The 25,794-nt window shown below is 49.2% G+C and overlaps 1 protein-coding gene across 1 annotated transcript in view; it reads right to left on the bottom strand.

Moving 5' to 3' along the window:
• Positions 1-774: 774 nt before the first annotated feature.
• Positions 775-25,794, bottom strand: part of LOC135094745 (protein Jumonji-like) — a 25,962-nt gene continuing 942 nt past the window's right edge. Inside the window, exons 2-25 of the mRNA XM_063995089.1 lie at positions 25,651-25,777; positions 24,689-24,912; positions 23,956-24,131; positions 23,330-23,540; positions 22,314-22,515; positions 21,316-21,578; positions 20,203-20,764; positions 19,529-19,782; positions 17,659-19,207; positions 12,649-13,023; positions 12,129-12,248; positions 11,341-11,599; positions 10,872-11,024; positions 10,124-10,322; positions 9,493-9,635; positions 8,893-9,172; positions 8,274-8,388; positions 5,593-5,701; positions 5,198-5,371; positions 4,336-4,510; positions 3,841-3,962; positions 3,445-3,555; positions 2,797-2,943; positions 775-2,659 (exon numbers count right to left, since the gene is read on the bottom strand). Coding sequence (XP_063851159.1) covers positions 2,803-2,943; positions 3,445-3,555; positions 3,841-3,962; positions 4,336-4,510; positions 5,198-5,371; positions 5,593-5,701; positions 8,274-8,388; positions 8,893-9,172; positions 9,493-9,635; positions 10,124-10,322; positions 10,872-11,024; positions 11,341-11,599; positions 12,129-12,248; positions 12,649-13,023; positions 17,659-19,207; positions 19,529-19,782; positions 20,203-20,764; positions 21,316-21,578; positions 22,314-22,515; positions 23,330-23,540; positions 23,956-24,131; positions 24,689-24,912; positions 25,651-25,730 — 5,997 coding nt within the window. The 5' untranslated portion in view covers positions 25,731-25,777 and the 3' untranslated portion in view covers positions 775-2,659; positions 2,797-2,802. The remainder of the gene's footprint in view (positions 2,660-2,796; positions 2,944-3,444; positions 3,556-3,840; positions 3,963-4,335; positions 4,511-5,197; positions 5,372-5,592; positions 5,702-8,273; positions 8,389-8,892; positions 9,173-9,492; positions 9,636-10,123; positions 10,323-10,871; positions 11,025-11,340; positions 11,600-12,128; positions 12,249-12,648; positions 13,024-17,658; positions 19,208-19,528; positions 19,783-20,202; positions 20,765-21,315; positions 21,579-22,313; positions 22,516-23,329; positions 23,541-23,955; positions 24,132-24,688; positions 24,913-25,650; positions 25,778-25,794) is intronic.

The raw sequence follows: 25,794 nt of genomic DNA, 5'->3' as shown, positions 1-25,794 counted from the left end.
ATAAGGGCGAGGAGAGAGGAGAAAATAATAATAATAATAATAATAATAATAATAATAATAATAATAATAATAATAATAATAATAATAATAATAATAATACATTGAAAAGGTGCATTCCCTTAACATTCACAAATACTTTTACAATTTTCCACGATTAATCTAAAGAAAATCCATACAAGTTTTTTTCTTCAAGCATTATAAAACTTTATCTCGATTTTTATTTATTTATTCAAGCCAGCCCAAAAATATTGAAAATAGATATTGCATTTTTTCTTGCATATATATATAGTGTGTGTGTATGTATGCATGTGTGTATGTATGTGTGTGTGTATATATATATATACATCCATAATATCTAGATGGTCAATGGTTCTTTTTTCTCTAACACAGATCACAGTAGTATAATACAGAAGAATACAGTAATAATAATACAATAATAAATAGGACTTATTATCTATTATAACTACAAAGACAAGTCTCTCTCTCTCTCTCTCTCTCTCTCTCTCTCTCTCTCTCTCTCTCTCTCTCTCTCTCTCTCTCTCTCTCTCTCTCTCTCCATTCTCAAAATATCAATATTACAAAGTTACCCCCAAAACTCCCAAATTTTACCCAAAAAATCTAAATTATTGCTGAGAAAACATTTGGAGGTCTCTCTCTCTCTCTCTCTCTCTCTCTCTCTCTCTCTCTCTCTCTCTCTCTCTCTCTTAATATTTTCGGGTATTCTTCTTTACCATTTCCACATTTAAGATAATAAACTGATTTCTGGCATAATACTGTTTGGCTGGAAGGAAGGAAGGAAGGAAGGAAGGAAGGAAGGAAGGAAGGAAGGAAGGAAGGAAGGAAGGAAGGAAGGAAGGAAGGAAGGAAGGAAGGAAGGGCAAAAAATATGGAAAAGAAATGAAACAGCATGAAAAAGGAAAGAAAACAAGAGAAAGAAAAAATGAAAGAATAGGAAAGAGCAAAACAAAAAAGAGAATTATGAAAAGGAGATGAGAACAGTATGAGGAAAAAAAGGAAAAAGAAAAGAAGGAATATAAATAGAACAAAAAGAAGAGAGGAGGAAGGAAGCAAAATAAAGGAAAGAAAGAAGAAAAAGAAAAATAAAACATACAAGCTTATAATCACCTTCCTTATACAGGTAAAAAAAATAAAAAAAACTATATACAAAAAAGAATCTAGGAAGAACATTATTCTCTCTCTCTCTCTCTCTCTCTCTCTCTCTCTCATAGAAAATATATTCACACAAAAGAAAAACCTATTAATTTCTCCCTTGCATATTTTCATACATATTCACGTGTGTGTGTGTGTGTGTGTGTGTGTGTGTGTGTGTGTGTGTGTGTGTGTGTGTGTGTGTGTGTTTGGAAAGGGGTCACAAATACATACAAATACACCTGAAAATATGTCTTAAGTCACTGGGACACAAGGTTCAGAGTCTTCATTATTTAGATAGTTATTACATCTTACAACTCTTCTTTTACCTTATTATTCATCTCTCTCTCTCTCTCTCTCTCTCTCTCTCTCTGACAATTTTTCTTGTTCTTTAAAGACTCATGCACACATACACACACACTCTAAAGCCCTGCCCCCCATCTCTCTCTCTCTCTCTCTCTCTCTCTCTCTCTCTCTCTCTCTCTCTCTCTCTCTCTCTCTCTCTCCAGAAAACGTAAACATATCTATGGAAGACAAACATATAAATTAAAAAAATAGTTAATTGTTCTCTACTACATTCGTATGTCACATTATTATTATTTATTACTTAGTTATTATTATTATTATTATTATTATTATAATTATTATGGCTATGCATTAACACCAATGTTTGTTTGTTTGTTTGTAGACACCGAGTTCAAAATACCATTATTATTTGTTTTTATTCATTGCACTTTCTTTATCACAATTTTTTCTCTTTGAATGTTTTGTTCTTTTCTTTGTCTATCATTGTCTTTCTTCTCATTTACTGTATCCTTGTTTTTTTTTCTTTTCACCATTTCATTCTTAAGAAAAATATCTTCATTGCATTCTTTTGTTTTATCAGAAAAATACATCCATATTTTTTCTTCCTCTTTATCTTTTCTATTCATCACTAAACACACCTATTGCATTTTGCTGCCATTATTTCTCTCTCATCAGAAAACACAACAAAACTTTCTTTTCCTCCTGTTCCCTTCTTTCCACTCTTCTTTTCATTCTTTCACAGACAACAACAAGAGTGCACCAAACTCTTTCCACTGTTTCCTCTCTTCTTTCACCCACCAAGAAAAATAACATTAAGTCTCTATTCCTTATTCAAACTTTCCCTCACAATGAACATTCTATTTCTTAAACTTTCCTTCCTTCCTTTCTGGTTCACCTTATAATACTAAAACTTTTCCTCTCTTCTATACACTTGTGCCTTCAATGCATCACTATATACAATTCATAGTCTTTTCCTCACACACACACAGACACACACACACACACTTAAGTTATGCATGTGGTCTGTGTGTGTGTGTGTGTGTGTGTGTGTGTGTGTGTGTGTGTGTGTGTGTGTGTGTGTGTGTGTGTGTGTGTGTGTGTGTGTGTGTGTGTGTGTGTGTGTGTGTGTGTGTGTGTGTGTGTGTGTGTGTGTGTGTTACCTTTAGTGTCCACTCAGGTGTTCCCTCTCACCTGTTCTGAGGCCCTGTGAAAGAAATAAAGAGCTTTAGTAAAATACAACTATATTTTTGGGGGGATGAAAACATAATAAATAAATAAAAATATGGTTTGTAAGGAAAAACATGTATATTCTCTCTCTCTCACTCTCACTCTCTCTCTCACCTTGCCTCACAGATTGGAGCTACTGGTGCTACTAAAGGAGTCCAGGTGCTCTCTCTGCCTGCCCTTCTTGCCAATGGGTGAAGTCTTCTTACCACTCTTCAGCTGTATGCGCTCCTCCATCTGCTTCACCGCCCCATCCAGCTCAGACTGACGGGGAGAAGCTTGTTATTTGTCTGTGTGTGTCTGTGTGTGTTTGTATTGCCATGTTCAGCTCAGAATGGCAAAGAAAGGATGTTATTTGTCTCTGTGTGTGTTTGTGTGTGTGTTTGTTGTTGGGTTTTTTTTCAAGATTCCAGTGATGGGTTTAACAGGCTGTAGTGGAAGTTACTTGAGTTTTCAAGGGTGTTTTCATGGTTCTAATGATAGTTTTAACGGCTGTAGTGAAGTTATTGGGGATTTAAAGATTCCAGTGATGGTTTAACAGGCTGTAGTGGAAGTTATTGGGGATTTAAAGATTCCAGTGATGGCTTAACACACTCAATAACTTACAGTGAGAATCCAACAACATTTTCACTAGCACAGCCACAAATTAACAAGCCCCTTGCACCACCAATAGACCAAAACACACTTTAGAACCCAACACTTCATCTCCATAGCCTCTGAAACAGCCCGGGTGGGAGAACAGAGTCTGAAGGCACCAACACTCACCAGGCTGTAAGTGTACATCAGTTTGCAGTATTCTAAATGGTCTGGGTTCTTGTTCAGGAAGGTAAGGGCATGTTCCAAGCAATATACTGCCTCCTCCTGCGAGTTCGTCACCTGTGGAAGACAGAAAGACAGTTAGTTGTTGTTGTAAGGGGAAGGGGTGGAAATAACAGTGCCTTTGGTGTTTTTAAGCTAGGAACTGTTGGGATAATTGAAAAACAGGTGATGAAAATAAAGATACTAGTAGTAATAGTAGTAGTAGTAGTAGTAGTAGTAGTAGTAGTAGTAGTAGTAGTAGTAGTAGTAGTAGAGAAAGAAACACCAACAAACAAAACCACACACAAGTATATCACAAAGAAAACGGGTGTGTGGTGCAGAACAGAGTGGGGGGAACCATACCAGGGCAACATAGAGGTTCTGACGACACATTTCACACATGTTCTCCTCCTCGTCCTCAATGAAACGGCTCTTCTTCTTGCGGTGGGAGTCGGGTGTGGAAAGACGCTCGCTTGCCTCCAAACCTGTGGGAACGAGACGGGTTTGGAGTGACTATGGTGGAGTGGTGGAGTGTTGAGTGGATTCTGTGTACATATATTAATACATCACAAAAATAAAAGGAAAAGAAAACAAAACATTTTTCTATCATCAAAACACACACACACACACACACACACACACACATACACACACACACACACACACACACACATAAAGAAACATAAAAAGAAGAAAAAAGCTAAAAGAAAAGAAAAATACTCACACATATTGAAAAGAAAAAAAGATATAAGAAAAGGAAGGGAAAGAAAAACACTCAAAATTTTACCAACACACACACACACACACACACACACACACACACACACACACACAGGTCACCAAGCCAGCAAGCCTCACCAATCTGTGCCAGCCGAGCCCTTAGGTCCTTCTCGCGCTGCACCACCTGAAGTACCAGTTCTCGGGCACGCAGCAGGCCATCCAGGGTGCTACGTGGGTCGGTGACCACAGACAGCACAAGCCGCTCCAGTGAGAACATGGATGGCTCGCAGCAATCCCGCAGCGCCTTGAAAGTCTGTGTGGTGAAGGTGGAAGAGGTGGAGGAGGTGGAGAAAATCATTAGCTTCCACTCTTTCTCTTAGTTTTTTTTCTTTTCGTTTCAATATTTTTATTTTTAGTCGTGTTTATCTTGTTTTATTTATTTCTCTTACTACTAAAACACTCTCTCTATCTCTCTCTCTTATTCCGCTCCTCTCTCTCTCTCTCTCTTATTCCGCTCCTCTCTCTCTCTCTCTCTCACACTCAGTCACTCCCATTATTACTAAAATTTCTCATTCTTATTTTCTTCTCACTGCTTTCTGTTCATGCTAATACCTCTTTTTCTCTCACTAGTTTCAATAATTTTCACCTTTACTCTCATTTATCTGCAGTTTATTTAGTTACTGATACATCCTGTTCAACTAAATCTCTTTCTTCACTAGTTTCCACAATTGTTCTCTTTAATCTTGTTTATCTGAAGCTTATTTTGTCTGTTTACCTTTCCATCAATGCTAACAACACTATTCCTCTCTCTCTCACTTTCTTGCTTTCTCCCTCTCTCTATTTTTGTCTCAATGTAGACTTTCCCTAACTCTCTCTCTCTTAGTTTTTCTTGCTTTCTACTACACCTGAAACTCTCCCAGTCTATATCTAACTCATTCTAGACCTCTGTAACTCTCCTTCTCCCTCTTCCATTCCCTCTCCCTCTCCCTCATACACTCACAGCCACAGCGCGGTCAAAGTACTGTGGCCGCGCGAAGAAGGCACTCTCGGATATGAGGTAACCCTTGCAAACGCTGGAGGTGAAGGCCCCGGGGAACACCACGACAAACTGCCCAGGGTCTTGCACCACTCGGCACACCCGCACTCCTTCGCGCACCAGCTCACTCGGGGGAACCTGCAGGTGTGGGAAACAGGGTGGTTTGGTAAGGTGTGGGGATGTAAGGAAGAGGAGGGATAAGAATATGAAATGACACACACACTACACTACACAAGAACACCACACGTTAACATACAGCAAATCACACAACACACACAAACACACACACACACACACACACACACACACACACACACACACACACACACACACACACACACACACACACAGTTTCTCACCATGGCAGTGTCAGAGGGGAGCCAGATAGCAGAGTCCTTCACAAAATCTGGCACCATCTTCTTGAGTGCCGCACACAGCTTTCCCTCCTGGCTGGCAGCAACACCGTACCTGCAGCACCAGAACACAAGTCAACATCACACTGGCTTGAGGGAACGTGTGACAGAAGCAGTGAGGAAATAAGATGCAAGGAAGATTGTAAGCACAGTGACTGAGGGAAGTAATGTGATGACAACAGAGGAAATAAGAAATAAGGTTATGAAGATTCTAAACAGTGAGTGAATGCTTGGAATATTTGAGTTTATGGTAATGATGAACAAAACAACCATACCTAACAACTCCAGCAAACTTGAAACTACTGATAAGCTTGACTCAGTAACTTAACACAAGGCTAACAGCTTCAAGCTTAAACTCCCCATAAACACAACTCAGTGACTTAATAGAGACCAAACAACTTCAATAAGCTTAAAACTGCCTATGACAACTTTGACAAGCTTAAAAACTGCCTGTGACAACTCTGACAAGCTTAAAACTGCCTGTGACAACTCTGACAAGCTTAAAACTGCCTGTGATAACTCTGACAAGCTTAAAACTGCCTATGATAACTCTGACAAGCTTAAAAACTGCCTGTGACAATTCTGACAAGCTTAAAAACTGCCTGTGACAACTCTGACAAGCTTAAAACTGCCTATGACAACTCTGACAAGCTTAAAAACTGCCTGTGACAACTATGACAAGCTTAAAACTGCCTGTGACAACTCTGACAAGCTTAAAACTGCCTGTGACAACTCTGACAAGCTTAAAAACTGCCTGTGACAACTCTGACAAGCTTAAAAACTGCCTGTGACAACTCTGACAAGCTTAAAACTGCCTGTGACAACTCTGACAAGCTTAAAACTGCCTGTGACAACTCTGACAAGCTTAAAACTGCCTGTGACAACTCTGACAAGCTTAAAACTGCCTGTGACAACTCTGACAAGCTTAAAACTGCCTGTGACAACTCTGACAAGCTTAAAACTGCCTGTGACAACTCTGACAAGCTTAAAACTGCCTGTGACAACTCTGACAAGCTTAAAACTGCCTGTGACAACTCTGACAAGCTTAAAAACTGCCTGCGACGACTCTGACAAGCTTAAAACTGCCTGTGACAACTCTGACAAGCTTAAAACTGCCTGTGACAACTCTGACAAGCTTAAAACTGCCTGTGACAACTCTGACAAGCTTAAAACTGCCTGTGACAACTCTGACAAGCTTAAAAACTGCTTGCGACGACTCTGACAAGCTTAAAAACTGCCTGTGACAACTCTGACAAGCTTAAAAACTGCCTGCGACGACTCTGACAAGCTTAAAACTGCCTGTGACAACTCTGACAAGCTTAAAACTGCCTGTGACAACTCTGACAAGCTTAAAACTGCCTGTGACAACTCTGACAAGCTTAAAAACTGCCTGTGACAACTCTGACAAGCTTAAAAACTGCCTGTGACAACTCTGACAAGCTTAAAAACTGCCTGTGACAACTCTGACAAGCTTAAAACTGCCTGTGACAACTCTGACAAGCTTAAAACTGCCTGTGACAACTCTGACAAGCTTAAAACTGCCTGTGACAACTCTGACAAGCTTAAAACTGCCTGTGACAACTCTGACAAGCTTAAAACTGCCTGTGACAACTCTGACAAGCTTAAAAACTGCCTGCGATGACTCTGACAAGCTTAAAACTGCCTGTGACAACTCTGACAAGCTTAAAACTGCCTGTGACAACTCTGACAAGCTTAAAACTGCCTGTGACAACTCTGACAAGCTTAAAACTGCCTGTGACAACTCTGACAAGCTTAAAAACTGCCTGCGACGACTCTGACAAGCTTAAAAACTGCCTGTGACAACTCTGACAAGCTTAAAAACTGCCTGCGACGACTCTGACAAGCTTAAAACTGCCTGTGACAACTCTGACAAGCTTAAAACTGCCTGTGACAACTCTGACAAGCTTAAAACTGCCTGTGACAACTCTGACAAGCTTAAAAACTGCCTGTGACAACTCTGACAAGCTTAAAAACTGCCTGTGACAACTCTGACAAGCTTAAAAACTGCCTGTGACAACTCTGACAAGCTTAAAACTGCCTGTGACAACTCTGACAAGCTTAAAACTGCCTGTGACAACTCTGACAAGCTTAAAACTGCCTGTGACAACTCTGACAAGCTTAAAACTGCCTGTGACAACTCTGACAAGCTTAAAACTGCCTGTGACAACTCTGACAAGCTTAAAACTGCCTGTGACAACTCTGACAAGCTTAAAAACTGCCTGCGACGACTCTGACAAGCTTAAAACTGCCTGTGACAACTCTGACAAGCTTAAAACTGCCTGTGACAACTCTGACAAGCTTAAAACTGCCTGTGACAACTCTGACAAGCTTAAAACTGCCTGTGACAACTCTGACAAGCTTAAAAAGTGCCTGCGACGACTCTGACAAGCTTAAAACTTTCAGTAAACACAACTCAAAACACAGATGGCAACTTTATTAAACTTAAAATCCCCAGTAATCTTAAAGACATGTGATAACAACAGAGAATATAAAACCACTAAGAAAAGAAGAGGAGAGACAAGAAGAGAGTAGAAATAAATGCATAAAATGACAGAAAAACGTAAAATGAATGAGGAAACGTTTTAGTGGTGCTGTGCAGTTCTCACCATATCTTGGAGGCCCCGGTGTGGAGGTACTCAATCCAGGGCAGGCTGTGGGGGTCCTTGTACCAGCACACAGTGGAGAACAGCATGCCAACGTGTAGTGTGGGCGCCGTCACCCCTGCAATGTATATGACTGTTAGTGTTGTGTTTTGTGTTGTGCTGTGCTGTGCTGTGTTGTGTTGGCAGTTTTTCCTCTCTTTATAAACACACATCACAAAAATACAAAGTCATTAAAATCTACTCAACTTTTACAAGAACAAGAACCAAACAAAACCACACAACCAGAATGTTACTGTTGTGTTGTGTTGATAATGTTTTCCCTCCTTATAAACTTTCAAACCTCAAAAAAACACCCCAAAACACCCTCAAACACTCAAAAACATTCCAAAAACACATAGAAACAACCTCACACCCAAACACAAATCACCCAAAAGACATCTCAAAACGCACCAAAACACACCCAAACACCCCAAAACACACCCAAAAACCCAACACACCCACACAAACCACAAAAACACCCACACAAACCATAAAACACACCAAAACACACCCAAACACCCCAAAACACAACAAACATCACCCCCCCCCCCCACACACACACACACACACACACACAACCTACCAACAATTGTGCCCATACTCTTGAGAATTGAATTGGGGTTCTGGCAGAGGTTCTTGAGGTTCCAGGGGTGCTTGGCGAGGGGGGAGGACCGGTGACTGGGGAACCCATAGCCGTGCTCTGAGGTGTCAATGCTTGCCGAGAGAACACAAACATGATGGCTGCCGTTTGAGACGAGTGACCAGTACCTCTCGTCCACCTCGAGGCCTGCTGGGTCCGGCTGCCACTGACTTGCGGTGTTGCGGGCTATGCGGTAGAATGTGCTGAGTGCGGTGCTCTTGCCCTGTGTGTGGTAGAGGAGTGGTAAGTGTGGTTGGGTTAGTAAAACTGTAAGTTGTCTGATTGTCTGGTAAAAAAATGTGGCGAATAGAATGTTTGTTTTATCAGGTAATTAGAAGAGAGAAAGAGAGAGAGAGAGAGAGAGAGAGAGAGAGAGAGAGAGAGAGAGAGAGAGAGAGAGAGAGAGAGAGAGAGAGAGAGAGAGAGAGAGAGAGAGAGAGAGAGAGAGCATACAAAGACATAATTAAACCAAAACAAAGAGAGAAAAAGAGAAAAAGAGAGAGAACCACACCCTATCATCCTCCTCCTCCTCCTCCTCCTTACCTTGACAATGCAGTCCAGGCTCTCTTCCTCCTCCTCCTCCTCATTATCAGAGGAGGCAGTGGAGGAGGGCTTCTTGGCTCCACTCTCCCCCATGTTGCGCGCATGAATCGCATCCACCTCCGCCAGCAGTTCCTCTCGCTCCTCTGTCAGAGATAAGTCATCATGAGCACTAGTTTGTTGGTGTCTCTTTACAACAGTGCACAAAAAATGTAAATAAAAAAAGCTTGACTCTTTCCAACAGTGCACAAAAAAATGTTAATAAAAAAGTAGTTAATTAAGCAACTAAATAGATAAATAAGTTGTCAGCACCATTAACAAGTCAGTGTTTCTCTTCAATGGCATAAAATAATAAATAAACACAATAAACAAACAGATCCCTGTCAGTATTAGTACAGTTGGCATTTCTCTCTTTTTAACCGCACACAAACACAAAGCCATCAAATCCCTCTTTAACTTCCAACAGAATCATAAAACCACCTTTACAAACCCCAACAGAATCCAATAAAACTCAAACTATCAGTCAATAACACACAAGAGCCTGTTAAAAAGTACCACACAAAAACATTCCACAAGACCCCAAAATATTGAAGAAAACCTCCCAGACACAAACAGCCAGCTCAACCATACTCACTGGTGGACAGCGTGGCATAAGGAAGGAGGTATTTGCAGTAGATGGAGTCAAGTTTGGTTATTCTCTCCTGTGCTGACCGGGGAATCCTGCACGCATCGGCAACCTTCCCCCACAGCTCGTTTTCTATGACAGACATGAGGCCGCCGTGCTGCTCCACCACCTCATACAGCCGCACCAGGTCCAGCTCCATGCACCCAATCTGTGTAACAAGGTGATCTGAGGAAGGTGATATCACAACCCACAGAAACTTTCCTTCTTCTATTTTCTGATTTTTCACCATCTTTTAGCCTCATTCTCCTACTCTCCTATCTCTTCATCTCCCCAGTAACACTGTTTAACTGTTACACTAATGTCACAACACAAGGCTTGGTGCAGAGTCATCAGGCTGACATATGCCACTTTCTGTACGAAACTGCATGCCTACTTTCACTATCTACTACTACTACTACTATTATCTATATACCAGGCCAGCAGTCCCACACAGCACAGCCCAGACAAAGCACTACATTCTCATGGCATTTTCCCCTGAATGTTGGCAGGACACCATACAAGGAAGGGTCTCCTAACACCCATCAGTCCCTTTGCCTCTCACGACAAGCTGGGAATATAGTTAGTGTTCTCATCCCCACCACAGCACACTAGTTATAACAGAACATGAGAAGGTACAGGAAGTCATGAAGCTCCTTTATAAAACATAATTAACAAAAAGACAGACTGGACGGTGAGAGAGGGCAACAGTGGCACTCACCAGAGGGTTGGTCGTCAGCTCAATGTTCTGCTTGGCCAGGCAACGGCGGATGGCCCTCAGGGTGCGCACGTTTGGCCCCCACCGGTGCATCATCTTCTGAATGTACTGGTTGTTGCCGGTGAACCGCATGTCGTCATTCACGCGGCACTCAGGCTGTGGGGACAGTGGCGTAGTGAGTGACATGTGTGGATGAGTGACAGACAGACAGGCAGACAGACAGACAGTGCTAATAGAGTGGCAGAACGATGAGGGTAGGAATGACAGGCAGACAGGCAGTGCTGGTGTAGATTGACATGACAGTGAGGGAGAGAGCAATGGACAAGTGGCAGCTAGTGGTATGTATTAGAGTGACAGACAGACAGTTAGAAAACCAATGACTCAAACAATGCCATAATAAAGCACTCCTAACCACTTCCATGACTCCTTCAGCATCCTTACTCACTCCTGTCCATGCCTGTCCACCCCTCACCTTGAAATTACTGGGCGGCACAATGCGACACAGGCCGAACTGCTCCGCCTCAGGTCTGATCTTCTCTATGTAGTCAAGAGGATCGGTAAACTCCTCCTCGGATGGGAAGAAGGAGGGAGCTCTGGTGAGGAGAGAGTTGTCACAAGTGTAGCCAGCGTTGGGGTCCGCCAGGCTCTTGTCCGCCAGGCTGCCACTTGCCCCTCCTGTCCCCAAGCTGCTCTGGCTGGCTGGGGTGCTGGGGGCTGAGCTGCGGCTGGCGCTGAAAGGAAAGGTGTGGGTAAGTGGTCTGTCTGGCACTGAGGAGGTGTTGAGAGAGTATTGTGAGATGTAAAAATGCCTATAAAGTTCTTAATAAGCCAGTTTGCTATGGGATATTGTATATATAAAATTCTCTGATGACTTCCACTACAGCCTTCTTTTTTTTTCTTTTTTGTAAGAGGGATGCTGGCCAAGGGCAACAAAAAGAGTGACAAAAAAGGCCTACTTAGAGTGCCAGTCCCACAGTAAAGGTCAAAAGTGGAAGGTGAAATGCACTAAAACTATCACAACATTCATGAAATTCTTCATAACTTAATTGCTTCTCTCCCTTTCCTCCTTCTTTCTTTACTTCCCTCCTCTCTTCCTTGCCTATCATCCCTCCTCTCTTCCCCTCCTACCTACCTTCCTCTCTTCCCCCCCATTCCTTCCTTCCTTGCTTCCCTCCCTTTCTTCCTCTCCTTCCTCCCTTCCCATCCTTCCTTACTTCCTCAATTCCTCCCTTTCTTCCTCTCTTCCCTTCCTTCACTCACCTCATGCTGAAGTCAAAAGTGCTGGCCGGCGACTGTCTTCGGCTGCGTGAGGACAGACGGTTGCTTCGCTGTGAGGGTGTGGAGGAGGTGGTGCCCTCGGAACTCTGGGAGGGCGTCGGGCTGTGCAGTGACAGGAGAGAAGAGTGATATGTTTAGTGAGGGATATTGTGAATGGTTTGTTAGGTTAGAGTTTCTTGTCTGACTTGTCTTGTTGTTCACAACCGTGTTTGTCCTCATAATGCATGGAAGAATGTTTTGTGGGGTTGAGTTATGGTCAGTTAGGCTTGAAAGTAACAGAATAGATATGTCTTTGTGCCTTATGTTTTTTAATTGTTGTAAGAAATAATGCAAGGATATGCTTAGATAGAGATGTAATGCAGGGGAGATTGGTTTGTTGGGTTAAGTGAGGGTTCATTAGGCTTGACAATAACAACAGGGGCATTCAATTGTCTTATTTCTTTGTTGAATGTTGTCTTACACCCACACACCCGGAAACAAACAACAGCATCACCACACCCACCTGGTGAGCCTAGGGGGCGGCCATCCCCTGAGGGTGTCTGGGGACATCTGTGGGCTAAGGGGAGCCTCTGAGGATGAGCTCCAGCCCTCCTCCTTGGCCAGGGCGACGGCTGCCCTCTTGGCCCGCCTGCTTCGCCTCAGCTCCTCGATCTCCTGCAGGTCGGACTCTGTGGCACGGGTGGAGGCCAGAGTGGTGGCCCGCCCGCTTCTCCTGCGTGTGGGGGGCTCCTCCTCCTGCCCCCGCCCCTCCTGCCGCGCCCTGCCCCGCCCTGCCTTGCCCCTCACCGGCCCGTCGCTTTCCGGTTCCTGCGTGACGGCGGCAGCAGCAGTGGTGATGGCCGTGGTGGTGGTGGTGGATGTGGCAGTGGTGTGGTGTCTATGAGAAGGTACATGAACAGGCTTAGCATTCTTACTGGCACTGACTAGGCTGGTGGTGGAGGTGGTGGTGGTGGTGATGGTGGTGATGGTGGGGGTGGGGGTGGTGGTGGTGATGGTGGTGGTGGTGGTGGATGTAGTGATGGTGGTGGTGGATGTTTGGGTTGGTAATACTGGCACTGTGGGTGAGGCTGAGGTGCATGGGGGTGTGGTGACTGTCATGGTGGTGGTGGTGGTGACGCTGGGCTGGGTGGTGACTGTGGTGGCAGTGGTGGTGGTAGAGGGGGCAGTGGTGGTGAGTGTGGCAGTGGTAGATGGGGCTGTGGTGGTGGTGGTGGCGGCAGTGGTGGAGGGGTTGGTGGAAGAGGAGAGCACAGTCCCGGTAGTGGTGGTGGTGGTGGCGGTGGCAGTGGTGGTGGTGGTGGTGGTGGCCAGGCAGCAGGTTGTTGCTGCTGCCACTGTCACACCCTCCTGGGGCTTGGGGGGGGGCCTGCCAACAGTGGTGGTGGTGTTGGTTGACACCAGGGGTGTGTGAGGGGGCTTGATGGGCTTGACAGCGGCAGTGTTGGGTGGGGGTGCAGCCAGGCCCTGCTGCAGCTTCTGCTGGTGTTGCTGGGCCAGCTGTGCCGCCTGCTGCAGGATCATGCCGGCCTCAGCAGCCCCTACCAAGCCCTGGGTCTTGGCCAGCATCTGCTGCACCAGCTGTGCCGGCAGCTTCTCCCCCAGGGCGGCCATGGCCAGGGGCAGGTAGTAGAAGGGAGAGGCGTTGGGCGGCAGTGGGAACTTGGCAGGGCCGTCCGTCTGTGTGCCACTCTCATTGGCCCGCACAGCGCCCTCCTCCACCGCACCCTCGTCCATGTCACACTGGATGGCGATGGATGCGCTGCTCACACTCCTCCTGCCGCCGCCATTCTTGCCGTTGCTGCTGCTGCTGCCATTCTTGACACTGCTGCCGCTGCTGCTGCCAGCCTCCTTGTCCTCTGCCTCAGCCCCCACCCTGGCCCCCTCCTGAAGTGTGGTGGGGGGTGAGGTGGTGGCCCTGGTGGTACCTTTGGCAGGCACAGTGGTGCTGTCTGGTGTGGTGGGCCCAGCAGCCCTACTGGCTGACACAGGCTGGGTGCTGGTGCCAGTACCAGTGCCAGTGGTGGCAGTGGTGATGGTGGTGGTGGTCTTCTTGCTCACAGCTAGGGGCTGGGGCAGCACCCCCACCAGGGGACGGGGTCTGCCCACAATGAGAGGGGCCAGGGAGCGCACCACAGGGCTCCTCATACCGGGCACGGGGGACCTGGCGGGGGGCTGCTGGGGCACGGGAGGCACAGGCCTGGCAGTGGTGGAGACAGTGGTGGTGGCAGCAGTGGCGGTGGCAGCAGCGGTGGTAGCAGCAGTGGCGGTGGTGGCAGTGGTGGTGGTGGTGGGAGGCTTGACAGGTGAGGCGCCGGGAGAGGTGGAGGGGGAGGGCTGGATGTTCCTGATGCGGTGGGAGAAGGGCAGGGAGTCCTCGGGCCGCGCCTCCACCTCTGGCTCAAAGGCATACACACTGCTCTCGTGCAGGGGGGAGAAGGCCCCTGATGGCCGCTTCACCTCGGCTGTCCTGGTGCGGTAGATGGCCGCCGCGCCGAGCCGCTTCTCCTCACCACTCTTGGTCCTGAACAAACTGCGCCTCAGTAGCGGCTCCTTGCGCCGCTGCTCCGCCCCGCCCCGCCCACCCCGCTCCACCTCTCCCTCCTCCCGCCCATTCATACTGACCGTCACTGCCCTATCCCCACCCCGGCCCTCCTCCTCGCCGGGCTGGGGGCCATCTGCTGGACCTGTTTGGGCTGGACTTGTCTCCACCTCGCCTCTGGGTGAGGGTGTGGCCTGGTCCTGGTCCCTGTGGGGCAGGGTGGTGTGGGTGGAGGCATCCACACCCGTGGCGGGTTGGGTGTGGGTGGGGCACACACTGGGGGTGTGGGTGGCAGCACAGGGCACGGCAGTGACCGCAGGCCGTTCCACCTTCCTGATGTCCACTCTGGCAGTGGCCACTCCCGGCCGGGGCCTGTTACCCACTGGCACACTGGTGCCCACAGCCTTCTCCGTGGTGTCCCGGGGCTGCAGGGGCACAGGGCAGGAGCCACGCCCCGCCCCTACCTTGTGGTGGGTGATGCTGACACTGGGGGACAGCCTGAGGGGCAGGCTGGGTGGCCGAGTGACAGTGGCCACACGGTGGGCCAGGGCAGAGGGCCACACTGGCTGCGGTGCCCCGCCCAGTGTGGTGATGGTAACAGGGCAGGGGCTGTGTGATGGGCGGCAGGGCACCAGGGCGGGGGAGGTGCCCCGGGCTGTGGTGGGGGCAGGGCTGCCGTTTCTGCGGCCTGTCCTGCACACCTCTGTCACCCGCATGGTGGCTGCTGCAGCGCCCCGCCCTGCCTCGTCCACCCCCACACTGGCTGGTGTGCTGGCTGGGCCCTCCACGTGGTTATGCAGCGCCGGGCTGGCAGTGGTGGTGGCGGTGGTGGTGGCTGTGGTGGTGGCAGAGGTAGTGGCAGTTGTGGTGGTGGCAGTGGAGTTTGTGGTGGTGGTGGCAGTGGAGTTTGTGGTGGTGGTGGCAGTGGGAGGTGTGGTGGTGCAGGGCCTGGCTAGTGGTGTGGTGGTGCTGACACCAGTGGTGCTCACCACTGCCACACCCTGGCCACCACACAGCACCCTGCTGCCACCCACTGTCTTGTCCCCTGGCAGTGGTGGTGGTGGTTGCGGCGGCGGTGGTGGCGGTGGTGGCTTGGAGGAGAGAACTACCTGTCCCTCTCCACCACCACCACCACCACCACCACCACCAACACTGCCACCGCCACCACCACCACCACCACCACCACCACCATGGCCACTGCCAGCAGGGGTGCCTGCCTGGGAGGGTGTTTCCTGCACAGTGTTGTTGCTGCTGTGCACCATACCTGGCTGTGGTGCACCCTGGGCCACACCACCACTCTGGCAGGTGTTTGTGATGCCACCACTGGCAACACTCACTTGTACCAAGGCAGTGGTGGTGGTGGTGGCAGTGGTGGTGGTGGTGGTAGTGCAGGGGAGAGGGGCAGCAGCAGAGGACGCAGTCTCTGGTGCAGTGGTGGCAGGCAGCAGTGCATGGTGGTGTTGGTGGTGGTGATGGTGCTGAGTAAGGGTGGTGGTGATGGGCTGGGGCTTGGCCAGCAGGCTGGCCTGGCCCGCCACAGTCTGCACGTGTGTGGTGGTCAGCGGCAACACGTTGACGGTGAGGATCTGTGGCGCTGCGTGGTGGTGGTGGTGGTGGTGTGGCGCCGCCACCTGGCCGAGGGGCACCACAGGGCGCACCCCGCCGCTAGGGGCCAGGCTCACCAGGGTGTCTGAGGTCTTGGGAGCCACCAGGGCCTGGGGCTTGGCGGACACCTTACCCACCATGGCGGGGGCCAACACCCGTGCCACGGCCCCTACGCCGCCTGCCAGGTGGTGATGGGGTGCGCCCTGCTGGGGGGTCAGGCTGTACGGGGCAGCAGTGGGTGTGGGGGAGGTGACAAACACGGGCTGGGTGACAATCTTGGCAGGGGAGGAGGGGGTCACCAGGTGGGTGGGGTCCAGTACAGCCTGGGTGATGACGGCCTGCATGGGCACCCCGTGGGCCACGGCCTGCACTGCTTGGATGGGCTGCGGCAGGGCCTGCATGGCCTGTAGGGGCTGCGTGATGGCCTGCACCGTGTGTACTGCCTGCCCCAGGGGCTGCACCTGCGCCTGTAGCACTGGGCCAGCCTGAGGGGCCAGCATAGGGGTACCAGGGTGCAGGTGGGGGGCAGAGGAGGGGGGCTTGGGGGCAATTTGTACTGGCTTGGGGGAGGGCTTCTGTGTGCCGGGGGGCAGCATTGAGATGGACAGCTGGCCGGCAGAGGGCACCGTGGCCAGGCCCGGCGCGGGGGAGGGGGAGGCAGAGGAGGATGTGGGAGGCTTGGGGGCAATGTACAGCTGCTTGGGGCCACACTTGAGGGTGGCGGGTTCCAGAGGCTTGGGGGCACTAGCCACCACAGCACCGCTGCTCACTGAGGACAGGGTCACACCCTGGGGCACCCGGGACACGGCTAGGGGGGAGGGGAAGCCCGGCCCCACCACGCTAATGGCCGCCGGGGTCTTGACGGCCACCGGCAGGCTGGGCAGCATTGTCACCTGCTCCAGGGCTGCTGCAGCTGCCGCTGCCGCCGCTGCAGCCACCTTGCTGGGCCCTGCAGTGCCCTTCTGGCTGGCCGGCACCAGCCTGGCCGACACACACTTGCCCAGGCTGGGAAGGGGCTCGGCGTGCGTGGCGGGGGGCAGGGGAGCAGCCCGCAGGGTGTCCTCACTTGTGGTGGATGAGGATGAGGATGAGGATGTGGATGAGGGGGTGGAGGATGAGGAGGAGGAGGATGAAGGAGTGGGGGGAGGTGAGGTGGGTGGGGCAGGGTGGCAGGGAGGCTGTTGTACTTTTGTCATGCCAGATTTCTGGGGTGCTGGAGGAAGAGGAGGAGGAGGGGGAGGAGGAGGAGGAGTGGCAGGGTCCTGCACTGCCTCCCCTTCCCCCCCGGGTGCGGCTCCTAGGGGTAGTGGGGGGGTGTCGAGGGGCGGGGTGCCTGCTTGGGGGGCTACCGGGGGGGAACTTACTTGCCTCTGCTTGTCATCGGTCCAGGAGGAAAAGTCCCGCAGGAAGGTGGGTCTGTCTGGGGCGGGGGGCGTGCCGGGGCCCTCCGCCTTGCGCTGCAGGTTGCGCACCACGTCACTCAGCTTTTTGCTGGCCGTGCCTCGCCGGGGACTGGGGCTGCCCCCGCCGCTGCCCGCCTGCCCTGCCCCCCCTCTGGCCGCCCCGCCACTGCCATCTATGGGGTTGGCACCACGGTCATCGGCACCCGGGCCATCCCAGCCGTCGGCTTCGTCCCGGTCCAGGGGTGCAGCGCCATTCTTGTCTGGGGACTTGTTGCCCATCATGAAGTCCTTCTCCATCTTCTCGTAGTGGTCACCATCAATGTCCCGCTCAAAGTCCTTGGCCACGCTCTCCAGCACCTCGTTCAGCTTGGCCTCGTCGTGGTTGCTGCTGCGCCGCCGCCCCCCAATGGACTTCCTACGGCTCTGCGGTGCAGCGGCAGTGGCCTTCTTGTCCTCCGGGGTGGGGGGCTCCGTGCCGCCCAGGGAGCCGCTGCGACTCCTGCTGCCGCTGCGGGACTCTGCCGCTTCACTGCCACTGTCAGACTTGTCTGTGCTACGCCGCAGCGCTGCCTGCCTGGTGCTCTCCCGCGACGCGTGCTGCTCAGGCCGCCTCTCCTGCGTCACGGCCCGCCGAGACTTGCCCCCTGGCCCGTGCAGGTTATCCCCACCCTCAGGAGTCCTCTGGGGCATGGCTGCAGGTTTAGACTCCACTTTCATCTCCAAGGCCACCTTGTCCTCCCTCTCATCCTTAAGGGCCGCTACCTCCTCCTTCACGGCCTCCACCTTGCCACAGTTCCTCCTGACAGGCAGCACCTCCACCTCCACCTTGGGCTTCAGGTCATTGATGGTCACCAGGTCCGTCGGCTTGGCAATCTCCGGCGACACGTCCCTCAGAGAGCCGCCATGCCCCTCCCCACCCTGCCTCACCACCCTCATCCTGGCTGCCTTGTCGTTCTCCTCAAGCCTCCTGGCAGGCACGATCTCCACGTTGCATGATCTCCTCAGCTCCCTCTTGGAGCGAGTGTTGGCAGACAGCCGCTCATTCTCTTCTCCGTCACTCTCCTGATGGTTGGCGAGGTCCGTCCGTGCCTTCCGCCGCTGCTTGCCGGCCTCCGTCAGGCCGTCCGTCTCCAGCGAGGCACGGCGGGTAGGTGCTGGCTGTGCCTTCCGTGTCGTGTCGTCTGCATCACTCCTCGTCCTCCGCAGACTCCTTGAGGCGGCTGACATCACCTCGTGGCGCCCGATGCCCTTCATGCTGCCATCCGCTGCATCCACCGTGCCTTTGTCGCCTCTCCTCAGTCGCCGGACACCTCCTGAGTCATCCTTTGCCGGCGTTCGTCTCGTCACCCGCACGTTATCCAGTTCCAAGCTCTGTCTGTCCGTCTGTCTATCTGTCTCCGCCTCCCGAGCCTTCCTGAGAATCTTGCGGCCACCTGGCTTGCTGGGGGACTCTGCCAGGGACACCTCATATGCTCCTGCCCCGCCCTGAGTCCTCTTGTCCCCGTCGCCTTCTTCTGAAATACCACAAGTGTTATGTGTGTAGAAGGGTCCATATATGTGATGGAGAGAGAGAGAGAGAGAGAGAGAGAGAGAGAGAGAGAGAGAGAGAGAGAGAGAGAGAGAGAGAGAGAGAGAGAGAGAGAGAGAGAGAGAGAGAGAGAGAGAGAGAGAGAGAGAGAGAGAGCAACCAAAACAAAAATTTGAGAAAGATAATAAAGAGGAAGAAGAATACAAAAAAGAAAAGAAAATAACAAGATGAACATAAAGAAAGAACACAACAACAACAATAACAACAACATTAAACACAACAAACAAACAAACAAAAACACACTTACTGGTCCTGTTAAGCCCCTTGGCACCTGCACCACTCCCCTCCTCCTCCTCCTCCTCCTCCTGCTCCTCCTCTTGGTCCTCCTGCTGCTCCTCCTTCTCTTCCTTGTGGTCCTCCTGTGCACTGACCCCTGCTGCTGTCACTACTGCTGCTGTGAGGGTCTTCCCATTCCCTCGACCATCACTGACAAGGTGGAGGTGAGCTGTGACAGCCTCCTTGGTCCTCCTACTGGGGCGCATGCGAGTAACAGGAGTCCTTCTGCAGGTAAGTCGTAAGTGTTACTGGCTGGTGTGTGTGTGGAGGGAAGGGTGATAGTCAGACATAAGGTGATAGGTAGATTTAGATGAGACAAGGTGGTAGGCAGAAAGATTTAGAGGACAAGGTGATAGGCAGAAAGATTTAGACAAGACAAGGTGATAGACAGAAAGATTGAGAGGACAAGTTGGTAGAGTGACAGACAGAAAACAAGATGACAGATTAAGGCAAGTCGAAGTACACAGCGAGATAGAGAGAGAGAGAGAGAGAGAGAGAGAGGAACACAAACAGAACAAACAGGTGTACAAGGAGACAGAAAGACTAATGAAATAAACAGGAGACAGAGAGACCAGTGAAATGAAATATACCAAATAATACCAAAAAAACAAATGACTACCACAACAAACAAAAGCACAAACTTACTCCTCCTCAGTGTCTGCATTCTCCTGCTCCTTGGCAGCAGAGCGGTCATCCCTCACTGCTGACCTGCGGCTGGGGCTTGCGGAGTGTGGCGAAGACTTGGCGGGTGTGGAGAGCTGCGGTGCAGAGGACCTGGTGTTGTGCGGAGACGACGTGGAGGACACCGTGGGGGAAGAAGTGGCCGAGGACCTGTGAGGCGTGTGTGTGCCCTTTAAAGGAGTGTTTGCTGGCGTTTCAGAGCCTGAGGTAGAAGTCACGGTGTTTTCGAGGCTTGTGTGGCTTGTGTGGCTTCGCAGCGACAGCGGCGAGGACAAGGCGGAGGGGGACGTGCACTTATCGGTCTCCTGGTGTGTGGGTGCCTCTGTCTTCCTGTGTGTGTGTGTGGCGCTCCCTGTGGTCTTCTTGCCTGTGGGCGCATGAGTGATGGCCGCGTCCTGGGTGCTCCGGCGCAGTCTCTTGGCCAGGGGTAGTTGGTCAGGGGACTGGGATGGGGATGCTGCCTGGCTCGGGGGTGTTGGAGGGGTGCTGTCGATGTGGTTTGTGCTGTTCTCTGTGTTCTTCAGTGCTGCGGATAGAGTGAGTGGATGAGTGTGTGTGTATGTGTGTTAAGATAAAGGGATGGAAACTAGTGTTTTCTTGTTTGTTTCTTTGTTTTTTTTTACTTGGAAGGGAAAGAAAGGAAAGAAAGAAAGATGGAATGAATGAATGAATGAATGAATGAATGAATGAATGAATGAATGAATGAAGGAAAGAAGAAAGGAGTAGATGAGAATGAAAGAGTAAATGAAGAAAAAGAGGAGTAAATGAAAGTGAATAAAAGAATGAATGAATGAATGAAAGAAGGAAGGAAGGAATGAGAGAAGGAAAAAAGTCAATACCAGAATGAATGAGTGAAGAAAGAAAGGATGGAAGTAAATGAAAGAATAAATGAATGAAGAAATGAAGGAAGAAAGGAATGAATGAAAGAATGAAGGAAGGAACAAAGGAAAGCCAAAAAGTCTCCAGTGAATGAGAGTGATGGAAAACTGTAAAGACAAACCAAATGAAGAAGAAACAAATAAATTAATGAATAAACAAATCAATAAAAACCCAAACAAGCCAACGACCCAATCTTACCTTCCCGTGTGACCCTGACGACCTTCCTGACGAGGACCTTGCCGTGCAGCTTGGGTCGCACCAGCCTGACAGGACGGGGGAATTGCATCGTGTCCTCTCCCTTCTCCTCTTTCCTCACCTTCCCCACTCCCTCACTCTTCTCCTTCCCCCTGCCCTCCGCCTCCCCTCGCCCTGTCCCCACGCCAGCCTCGCTCCGCCCCTCCGCCTGGCTCCGTGTTATCCTCGGCACTCTGGAGTCCGCTGTGAGTGCCGTTCCGCCCAGCCTGAGGTGAAGGTTAGGTTAGGTGGAAAAGAGGTTGGTATTTCCGAGGTAAAATGCTGTAATGTTGACTCAAAGAGGCTGGGTGTTTGAGAGGGAAAAGGAAAGGTTTAGATAGAAAATATATGCTACTCTTGGGTCGAAGAGAGATGTTGTGTTTGAGAGACAGAAAGGTTTAGATAGAAAAGATTATTATTATTATTGTTATTATTATTATTATTATTATTATTATTGTTGTAAGATCAAAGAGAAAGGCTGTGTTGGAGAGGATAGAATGATTTGGGTTTGGAAGACTGAAATCAGATACAAGCATATAAACTATTGAAAACCTGCTCACGTGAAGAGACAGGGGATTGTAAACTTGACTCCATCCAAAACTGAGACGGAACATTACGAATCACTCCCACACACACACACACACACACACACACACACTGAACACTTGATTAACTTTACTGAGTGCTGCAAAACACTAATAAACACACACATACACCCAAACACCCACAAACAAACATACACTCTGCCCCCACATAAATACACATCCTCTGTCCCTCTCCCACACATAAACACACAAACATACACCCTCCCACACACCCACACACCCACACATATACAACCTCCCCTACATATACACACAAACGTACACCCACACACCCACCAATACACACAAAGGGACATCACACACACACACACACACACACACACACACACACACACACACACACACACAGGGCCACACCTTTGCAATATCCTGGATAATTTTTGTTTGGGCCTGATGGAAGAACGCATTGCCACCCTTGCTTTCTTCCGGGCAATGGCAGTGGTGGCAGAGAGGCGGTACTTCTGCAGCAGCCGGCCGGAACGCGTGGCCACCGAGGAGCCCTGCAGCGTCGTGTCCGCCACCTGCACCTCACACCGCCGCAGTGACAGATTCTTGCGCTCTGGAGGAAGACAGGGAGTGAGTGTGTTGACAAAAGGACCTGAGAGTTTTGTTTTGCATTGGGTGTAAAGTGATTGGGTTTTGTTACTGTGTGTTGTGTATCCTGTGTGACTTGCAATACAAAACAATTAACAGTGCCAGAAGTAATGAATGAAATCTTTATAATAATCTACAAAAAAGAAAGGGAATAGCAATTAACAGCACCAGTAGTGAATGAAATCTATATAATCATCTACAAAAAGAAAGAATACAAAAGAATCACTGACATCATCAATAATCATCCACAAAAAAGAATAAATTTTAGTTTTTACCCAGTTTAAAGATCAAAGGCGGCTGTACTAGTAAAGATGACTCAGAGTGATTGGTAATTAAGGAAAGCTATGCAAAATAGTGAATGGGTTAAGTATAGTCACCAGATGGACTGCTTACTGACTGGATGGATGGTGTTAAAAAAAAAAAAAGGGCTCCTACACACCAGTCACCAAGCAGATTCCAAACGAAAGCAGGTCACCAAAAGGACCCTTAACCCTCCTAAGTCACCAAAACAACTACTAACCTAACCTAATCCTACCCAGGTCACCAAAACAACTCCTAACCTAACCTAACCCTCCCCTGGTCACCAAAACGACTCTTAACCTAATCTTCCCCTCCCCATGATATGGCTCCTGACCTAATCTAACCCTCCCCAAGTCACCAAAACAACTCCTAACCTAACATAACCTTCCTAAAGACACCAAAATGACTCGTAACTCAACCTAAACCTCCCCAAGTCACCAATAAAACTCCTAACCTGACCTAATGATACGTGACCTAACCTTGCATCCTGATGGTCTTGGCTTTGTTTTGCAGGATTAGCGCTTTCTTCATCATGAGCCTCTTGGACAGCTTCTTCTGGGCATTGGGGAGTGGAGGCGGGGTAGGGGCCGGGGCAGGAGGAGGGTGAGGGGTGCTGCGCGTCACTCGGTAGGGAAGGGAGTAGGTGCCGTCACTCTCTGTTGCCTGGTCCAAGTTCTTCTTCACCGAGTCCTGTGGTGAGGTTAGGTTAGGTTAAATAAGATTACTTCAGATTAAATTTGATTATGTTAGATCTGGTTTGGTTCCTGCATTCATATTTACAACACACACACACACACACACACACATCTCAGATAACTCTCTCTCTCTCTCTTGCAACACAAAACACACACACACACACACAAACAAAACCACCAAAAACACCAGTCAATCTCACCTAACACAACTAAAACAAACAAACAAACAAACAAACAAACAAACACACAAACACACACACACACACACACACACACACACACACACACACACACACACACAGGAAGAAAGTGGAGGAAGAGAAGAGAAGCTTAGTAACACAGAAGAACAAGATGAATTCAAGTAACAGAGATAGAGATAACAAAACACACACACACACACACACACACACCTTGGACAGCTCCTTCTCCTTGTCTCTCCTCTCCAGTGGGTATCCATCTTGCCGTTTCTTGGACAGCTTACTATTCTTGTCCTCCCGCGCCGGACTCTGACACCTGCTCTCCCCGGACTGCTCCACCAGCTGCGGGGAGTTGAAATGCTCCAGGCCCGGCGGCAGAAGCTTAGTGCCTGGAGGAGTGGACGCAGAAGGCAGGATGGGTATGATTGTTGGGTTTGGTTTGGTTTTAGAGTAATGATGAGCAAGAGAGGGATGGTAAAGAGAAGGAGAAAGATGAATGGTATATGGGGAAGAGAATATAAGTAAAGCAAAGGAAGTAGAAGAAAAGATTAGTAAAATAGAGGAAAAGATTAGTAAAAGGAGGAAGAGAAGATTAGTAAAACAGGAGGGAGAGGAGGAAGAGAAGATTAGTAAAATAGAGGATGAAAAGATTAGTAAAATAGAGAAGAGAGGAATGGCGAGAAGAGGATAGGAAGAACAAAAAAGAACAAGAAAATAAAAAGTGTATTATTACATTGTCAGCAGCAGCAGCAGCGGCAGCAGCAGCAGCAGCAGCAGCAGCCGCAGTAGTAGTAGTAGTAGTAGTAGTAGTAGTAGTAGTAGTAGTAGTAGTAGTAGTAGTAGTAGTAGTAGTAGTAGTAGTAGTAGTGGCATCATTATCATTACTTATCATCATTATTTGTACCACCACCACCACCACCACCACCACCACCACCACCACACTCACCCCTATAGCACAAGAAGGTAAGGAAATCCTCGACTGTCGGCCTCACGGGAACCTCCACCAGGTCTAAGGGCGGAGGCGGTGGGGCGGCCTGGGTGGCACTCCTGGTCCGTGGCTCAGAGGTGGTGCTCCTCTCCCGCAGCTCCCTCGTCTCCTTCACTGGGGTGGGTGCTGGGCTGCTCGGCTGGGACCCCTGGGCAAACTTCCGCTGTGCATGTACTCTGGCCCTGGTGGTGGTGGTGGTGGTTATTGTGGTGACGGTGGTGGTAGAGAGTATGAGTTTTGTCTAGAAGGTTAAAGTTTTATATAGGTGTGTGTGTGTGTGTGTGTGTGTGTGTGTGTGTGTGTGTAGTAGTTGTAATAGTAGTAGTAGTAGTAGTAATAGTGATCAGATATTGATAATTAGATAAATAGATTGATTGATAGATAGATAGACAGAAAGGCAGATAGATAGATGGATAAATACAGACAGACAAATAGATAATGAAATAGACAAAGACAGATAGACAGACAAACAGACAGATAATTAAATAGCCCATTACAGATATATGGAAAAATAAACAGGCAGACAGGTAGAATAAGCAGCAGTAGTGGTTGTAACAGTAATTAAAATAGTTGCATATATATATATATATATATATATATATATATATATATATATATATATATATATATATATATATATATATATATATATATATATATATATAAATGAGAAGAGACACTCTCTCTCTCTCTCTCCCACACACACACCAAGCTAATCAAACAAAGTTAAAGAAAAGGAAAAAGAACAGAGAGAGAGAGAGAGAGAGAGAGAGAGAGAGAGAGAGAGAGAGAGAGAGAGAGAGAGAGAGAGAGAGAGAGAGAGATACAAAGACACAACAAAAAAGAGAAATGAAAGGGAAAAAAAGAAAAAAACTGACACACACACACACACACACACACACACACACACAAACACACACCTCTTTGGGGACACCTGCAGGCTGTCCAGGGTGGGGGCCAACACAGTGCCCCCTTCCTTCCTGCGTTTGCGTGTGTCCATCCTTCCGTCCCTCACTGCAGATTGTGATGACGCATGGTGTTCTGATTCTGTGAGAGAGAGAGAG

The sequence above is a fragment of the Scylla paramamosain genome, chromosome 46, assembly GCF_035594125.1.
Source record: "Scylla paramamosain isolate STU-SP2022 chromosome 46, ASM3559412v1, whole genome shotgun sequence".
In the NCBI taxonomy this organism is placed as follows: Eukaryota; Metazoa; Arthropoda; class Malacostraca; order Decapoda; family Portunidae; genus Scylla; species Scylla paramamosain.
This window is presented reverse-complemented; position numbering and strand designations above follow the sequence as displayed.